This window comes from Neoarius graeffei, chromosome 22 (genome assembly GCF_027579695.1).
Source record: "Neoarius graeffei isolate fNeoGra1 chromosome 22, fNeoGra1.pri, whole genome shotgun sequence".
In the NCBI taxonomy this organism is placed as follows: Eukaryota; Metazoa; Chordata; class Actinopteri; order Siluriformes; family Ariidae; genus Neoarius; species Neoarius graeffei.
This window is the reverse complement of record NC_083590.1, coordinates 6,670,484-6,677,983: the sequence shown is the minus strand read 5'-3', so window position 1 is coordinate 6,677,983 and position 7,500 is coordinate 6,670,484. Positions and strand designations below refer to the sequence as shown.

Genomic DNA, 7,500 nt, shown 5'->3' with positions numbered 1-7,500 from the left:
GTCAATGTTACTGTCACACACACATATATATAACTCCCCCATGCCGTGGGCACTGACCCCCCCCCCCCGTACCATCACAGATGCTGCTTTTACACTTTTCTCTGATAAACTGGATGGTCGTCTTCACCTTTGGCACTAAGAACTCGACATCCAGTTTTCCTGAAAATGAGCTGAAATGTGACTCATCTGACCACAGCACACATTTCCACTGTCTTTCAGTCCATCTGAGAAGAGTTCCAACCCAGAGAAATCGGCAGCGTTTCTGTATAGAACTGATGAATGTACTCCTCCTTGTGTAATACAGTTTCAGGTTGTGTTTCTGGACGCAGCGGCAGACTGTGTTCAGTGAAGACGGTTTTCTGAAGTCCTCCTGAGCCCATGTGGCTATATTTGTCACATTAGCATGACGGTTTCTCAGGCAGTGCCACCTGAGGGCTTGAAGGTCACGCCCATTCAGCAGTGGTTTCTGATCTCGCCCTTTACACACTGCTTCTTTTATCCCCGATCACCTGACCAATTAACCTGCTGATTGTGGAATCTTCCAGAATGGTGTTACCTGAATATCCGATAAACTTTTCACTCTTATTTTGTTTCTGTCCCAACTTTTTTTGTGTGTGTTACAGAAATCAAATTATAACTTTGTTTATATTTACAAAATACAGTGAATTTGGTCAGTAAAACTATTGAAAATCTTTTCTTTGTATTTTTGTCAGTTAAATAAAGGTTCATGTGAATTAACAAATCGCTGATTTTTGTTTTTATTGCATTTTGAAAAATATCCCAACGTTCTGGAAATGTTTTTTTTTTTTTTTTAATTATATTGTATTCGCACCACAGCACTGTTGACTCCTGGACTCTGATTGGTCAGAAGGTGTTGATTAATCTTGAATAACAGCAGCTCTGACTGTAGTGCAGCTTTAATACGCTATCGTTTCCATAGTAACGGCTCCTTCACAGGGACTCGTACGGTGGACAATCCACAAACAGATTTGTTTTAAAAATCCATTTCATTACATCACCCTGTCAGGCAGTATTTATTTACCTACAGTATCAGTCAAAAGTTTGAACACCCCTTCTAATCCGATGGTCACTTCCTGTCTTAATAATGGCTGTTGTTTCTCTTTACTGAGTCGTTCTGTTCTTGACAATACGGTATGGATTACTGCAGCTGTGGTCTGTAAGGATTTATTTACTGTTTGATCTCAAATGCACTCGGAAGCGAGAAACTCGTGCACTAATGACCTTTTGACGAGTCACACAGCTGTTAACTGAAAAGCGTTCCAGGTGACTCCCTCATGAAGCTGGTTAAGAGAACGCCAACAGTGTGTGCAAGGGAAACACTGGATACGCTGAAGAATCTAAAATTTATGTTTACTATATAATTCCAGATATGTTCCAGATGTTATTTCAGAGTTTTGTGGTACAGTGAAGAGAAAACAGTCACAATACAGAAACGCCTGGGAACGCGTAGAGTAGGGGTGTACAAACTTTTGAGCGGTACTGTATACTGTCGGGACTAAAAACTCCCACCTTGTGAGACAGACACACAGTTACATGGAAGTGATGAAGTGAGGATTCGAAGAATCACGCCATTGAAACTGTGTTTTTATTAACAACAGAACTCATGTCACTGATCAGAGAGTTGGAGTGAGAGAATGGGGAAGGAGAGTCAGGCCGTGGGACACGGAGAATGAAGCAGAATAAAAGGAAGAGGGTGTGCGTGTGTGTGTGTCTGACCTGTTTTGGTAGCTGAAGTAGGCAGCATCTCGGGGGATCGTGCACAGTTGTTTCCCGTAGCAGCACAGAGTCTGAGGAGAAAACTCCAACTGAGAGAGAGAGAGAGGGGGGGGGGGTGTACACAGAGAGAGAGAGAGAGAGAGAGGGGGGGGTGTACACACAGAGAGAGAGAGAGAGTACACAAGAGAAACAGAGAGAGAGAGAGAAAGAGACCGAGCAGGAGAGAGAGAGAAAGAAAGAGAGACAGACAGAGAAAGAGACAGAGAGCAGGAGAGAGAGACAGAGAAAGAGACAGAGAGCAGGAGAGAGAGAAAGAGAGAGACAGAGAGCAGGAGAGAGAGAGAGACAGAGAAAAAGAGCAGGAGACAGAGAAAGAGAGAGCAGGCGAGAGAGAGAGAAAGAGAGCAGGAGAGAGAGACAGAGAAAGAGACAGAGAGCAGGAGAAAGAGAGACAGAGAGCAGGAGAGAGAGAGAGACAGAGACAGAGAGCAGGAGAGAGAGAGAAAGAGAGAGACAGAAAAAGACAGAGCAGGAGAGAGAGAGAGAGAAAGAAAGAGACAGAGAGCAGGAGAGAGAGAAAGAAAGAGACAGAGAAAGAGACAGAGAGCAGGAGAGAGAAAGAGAGACAGAGAAAGACAGAGCAGGAGAGAGAGCGAAAGAGAGACAGAGAAAGAGACAGAGCAGGAGAGAGAGAGAGAGAGCATGAGAGAAAGAATGCGCGAGAGAAAAAGAAAGACGGAGAGAGAGGGAAAACAGACAGAGAGAGACAGAGAGTGGAGAGAGGGACAGAGGGGATGGTGTTAATAAATGTTTCCTCATTAAAGCAGATTAATGACATTAAACAGTTGAAATTAACAGTCGGGTAAAAATCATCATCTCATCTCCACAATGCCATCGATCTGGAAAGAGTTACACAGCTGACGGAGTGAACAAAGAGAGTTTTCCTTAAGGCCCCGATTCCACAGCACCGACACCAATAACCCCACTCTGACCATCACGCTGTCTGAACCGAGCTCCAGTCTGGAGCAGAAACACCACAACTGCAGTTCTACGCAGAAGTTTACAGACAGTGACATGAATGTCAGGGCAATATTTGGGCTTTCAGTCATTTCTCTGAACTGGTCTTTTTCTGTGGCAGAATGATTGTACAGCACACAGCTTTAATACAAAAAAAAACATGAATTGGGTGCAGAAGTGTTAATTTATTTTGGGTTTTCTGAAATCAACACAGGGTCAAAATTATACATACAGGGTCAAAAATTTACATACGCTCACTTAGATTATTAATTCTGAGGTGCTGAAACTTCCAAAATGTCTCTTATCTTGCCAAGGCCAAGGTCTCTTAACTTCCTGTTAGTGATCATGACTGACTACAGCTGGTAGCTTCTCTGTGCCTTCATAAAAAGGGTTTGTTTACAGCACTCATTGGATTGACCAACACACAATACAATGGGAAAGTCCAAGGAGCTCAGTGCAGATCTGAGAAACAGGATCGCAGATATACACAACTCTGGAATGTCTCTTGGAGCCATTTCTAAACAACTGCAAATTCCAAGATCAGTTCAAACAGTTGTATGCAAGTTATTGTGAGGTGTAGCCACTTTGCTTCAAGAAAACCCAAACTGTCACCCTCAGCTGAAAGGAAACTGGTTTGGATGGTCAGGAACAACCTGGGAACCACCATGGCACAGCCCTGCCATGAACTGGAAGCTGATGGATCACTGTCTACAGTTCAGATCACCATGGACTAAGAGGCTGCTATTCAAGAAATAACCCCCTGCTCCAAAATCGACACCTTCAAGCTTAACTAAAGTTTGAAGCTGACCACATGGACAAAGAAAAAGCCTTCTGGAGGAAAGCTGTATGGTCAGATGAGACAATGATTGAGTTGTTTGGCCACAATGACCACCATGTACAGAGGGACACTGTAGCAGCTGGTGGTGGTGGTAGGATCATCATGCGCTGGGGTTGTTTTGCTGCCAGTGGAACTGGTTCATTGCACAAAGTGGATGGAATAATGGAGGAGGAGAACGACCTCAGAATTATTCAGCATAAACTATCAAAAACTTGAACAGGATTTGGGAGTTACGACAGGACAATGAACCCAAACACGAATCAGAGCTGGCTGTGGAGGACAAAGCAGGTGAACATTAAGCTTAAAACAAGTCATGACTCCAACCCTGTTGAAAATATATGGACCGTGCTTATAAGTCGAATCTATGGCAAGAAAAAAAAATGTAATTGAATTCTACGAATTCTATCATAAGAGTCATGAAATATCCAACCAGAATTCTGCCAGAAGCTTGTTCATGGTGAACAAAAATGTTTGGTCAAGGTGAATCTTGCGAAGAGACATTTTACCCAAATATTAGGTGTGCTGTATGTATATTTTTGACCCTGTATGTATAATTTTGACCCTGTGTTGATTTCAGAAAACCCAAAGAAATTAAAACTTGCGCACCAAATTTGTGTTTTTTTTTTAATTAAAGCTGTGTGCTGTACAATCATTCTGCCACAGAAAAAGAACAGTTCAGAGAAATTACTGAAAGCCCAAATATTACCCTGACATTCATATCACTGTCTGTAAACTTCTGACCGCAACTCTAATCCCCACTACAATACCGCTCGGTCCTGACACTCAGGGAAATAAACACATACAACTTAGGAACAGTCATGGAAGTTTTTTCCGAGTAGCAGCGCATTATTCCGGGTCGTACTATACAGCTTGGACTCCAAAACAACCCATGCACACACTCCGGTGGCTGAAAAAATACGGATAGGTCACGGATTACGGAAATATAATAAAAAAAGGATACAGAGTGGTTACGGATTTTAATATGGATGCAAATAATTTCACGGACGTTTCAGTAGATTACAGACTGGTTACTGATTTCATACGGATAATGCATCAAAGATGATTAAAAAAAAATGAAGAAATCTAAAACAATTAAATGTTTGGATTGCTGAAGTTCATAATTAAAATATCTTACCTGTATTTATATGTTTACTTTATTAACTTGCTATTGACATTTCACAGAAGATAATCACATATTCATGAATAAAAGATCCGTGCTTTGTGTTATATTTTTTTATTTTCCGTGACTTCATGATGAAACAAGGATGGACAAAGATGTTCAGGAAAAATATCACGCGCTCCGACAACGTCACATGGAGACAATTCCCTGACTGGTCAGATGTTTATCGGATCAGGCCCAGGCCTGGAAAAATTGCTCCAGAAGCAATCTCAGCGATACGGATAAACCCAGGCCTGGGATATAGGGATCGATATCGATCTGGTGTGAGCACCGACCACATAAACTGCAGGGGACTGATTTATTTATAGTTATTGTTATAGTTATTGTGGCACTGGGCCTCAACTCACTCAAATTGCTTACATAATATTTAAACGCTTTAATATTCAATAATGAACCCACGGAAGCCCATATCCACCCGGCAGAAAAGAAAAAAAATATCTGACTTACATTTCAGTAGCTGGTTGTTGTTTTTTTAACTTGCCTCAAATTCTGATTTATTACCTCATTTTTTCCAACTTGTGAAATATCTTTAACTTGCTTTAGATCACGTCAAACTGTATGTAATCCTTTACTTGGTACAGAATCTCAAAATAATTGGTTCTGTTGTGTTTTTAACCCTTTGGTGCCAGACCCTTTACTGTAAATCCCTTTAATCGTTCCTCCAGGAATAATGATGTAATGGTTGGTGTGATAAAAAAACCCCTGTCTTGCAATATTTATTTAAAATGGTATACAGTACAGTGTGATGGGGATCCTGAAGTCCAACCTCAACTATTTTGGCACCAAAGGGTTCATTTTTCCAACCATCACTTTTTAACACGAGTCAGAATTCTGAGATAGAGGTAGAGACAGTCAAGTCAGAATAACTCTAACAATCTGCCGCCAAAATTACATTCCGTGATTTTCAAAATTTTCCTTATCGCAGTTTGTAGCGCATCATGATGCTGGATGTTACTCAGTTACAGCTCGATCGCTCGCTACTTGCTGACCGACAACACGTGCTCACCTTGCGGCCGCAGCAGAAGCCGAGGCCCTGCATGACGGGGTCGATCTCCTGCTCAAACACCTCGGCCAGTTTGGAGCAGTATTTATACACACGTGAGGTCTTGCGGTTGTACAACCAGGCGTTGTTGAACATCAGCCAGATGTCGTCCACGTACTGCCATGGCTCCTGGTACTGACCCGTGTCCAGCTTCCGCTTTATGGTGGACAGGTCCATGGGGTTCTTCACGATGTCGAAGTAGTCCTGCAGAGGAGGGAATGAGACAGAGGTTCTAGCACAGACCACGTCATCATGGACATCGCAGTGGAGCTGAGGGGTGGTGATGTACGTACGGGGATGCCGAGGAGCTGCGGGTCTACGGGCTGGCGGAAGGGCAGGGACTCGGGATCCTGCTTGTAGAGCGCCTCCAGAGTGGGCATGAGGACCTCGCGCATCTCCTCCGGCTTAAAGACTGAGGCAGAGAGACAGTCACACCGTCACAGGTTCTGTTTCTGAATCCCAACATCCAGACCATAATGGGGTTCCCTGACAAAGCCTGAACTGTATCCTTATAAACCATTTAACCACCGGATATTTAAAAAGTTTCGCGTTCTTATGGCGCCCCCTGGTGGCTCAGGCGTTCAAACGCGTGCTTACATCTAGAAAGATCTGCGAACAGGGAGAAAGGAACTGACTTGTGTAATTATGGTACACACACTGTTTTCTAATCACTAACACTGCTTCAGGAAATAAAGGAAAGTGGGCGGAGCCAGACGGTGTAAAAGTTATGCAGGGTTTCGCGCTGAGTTCCACAAGATCCCCATGACATTCCTCAACAATATGACATAACTTGTTAAAATAGATGTTAAATTGTCAGGATTTTTCACATTATACAAAAAAACAATACACAATGTTTCTGAGAAGCATGGCGCGTGTGTGTGTGTGTGTGTTCCTACTCTTCTTCTTGCTCTCCGTGTTGCTGGACGACTCATCTGTTGTCTCTTTTCCCTGCTTCTCTTCTTTGGGTTCGCATTTTATCTCGGGCTTCTTGTCTTCTCCCGTCTCCTCAGTTGACGCCTCCATTGGCTCCGCCTTACACGATTCAGCCTCTGGCTCCTCCTTCTTTATCTACACCACCAATAAACAGAAGGAGTGCATTTACCAATTAGTCACAAGAAATACGTGCCATGATACAAATACGTCTAATATCCCGACTCTCTGACCTCCGGGTTCTCCTCGACCTTCACCTCGTCCTGAACAGCTTCCATCTTAACCTTCGCCTCTTCCTCCTGAGTCTCCACCTCCTCCTCTTCCTCCTTTTTGACCTCCATTTTTAGATCAGTTTCAGGGGCAGGGTTTATCTCAGGGTCGACGGAGCCCGCTGAGGCTGGGGTCAACGTCGGATCGTCGGTCATAACGGACTGCTTTTCGTACGGCTGGAAAGAGACGGAAAAGCATGAGGTACAGATCAGCTGATGAGGAAGAGCCTCGGACGCGTATGTGAAAACGGGCGAAGAGAGAGATGAGGCTGAAAAGGTTACATTAGACATACACAGAGATCAAAGCAATCGCATCAGCCAATAAAACTGTTCTGGAAATAAACACGGACCCAATAACAACCAGGAAATTAAACAACTGCAACTCACCGGAGACTGTGGCTGCGTGTTCGGCCCCAGAGCATCCTGGGAAGGCACAGGCAATGCTTCAGAAGCTCCACCTCCAAGCGGCTGCATCTGATTGGCTCTG

The 7,500-nt window shown here is 43.6% G+C and overlaps 1 protein-coding gene across 2 annotated transcripts in view; it reads right to left on the bottom strand.

Moving 5' to 3' along the window:
• Positions 1 to 7,500, bottom strand: part of ep300b (E1A binding protein p300 b) — an 86,877-nt gene that overhangs the window by 22,019 nt on the left and 57,358 nt on the right. For both annotated transcript variants that reach the window (XM_060904268.1, XM_060904269.1), the window contains exons 14-19: positions 7,401 to 7,500; positions 6,978 to 7,190; positions 6,711 to 6,882; positions 6,108 to 6,226; positions 5,779 to 6,018; positions 1,738 to 1,826 (exon numbers count right to left, since the gene is read on the bottom strand). The exon at positions 7,401 to 7,500 is cut by the window's right edge and continues 245 nt beyond it. In XM_060904268.1, the coding sequence (XP_060760251.1) occupies positions 1,738 to 1,826; positions 5,779 to 6,018; positions 6,108 to 6,226; positions 6,711 to 6,882; positions 6,978 to 7,190; positions 7,401 to 7,500 (933 nt within the window). The remainder of the gene's footprint in view (positions 1 to 1,737; positions 1,827 to 5,778; positions 6,019 to 6,107; positions 6,227 to 6,710; positions 6,883 to 6,977; positions 7,191 to 7,400) is intronic.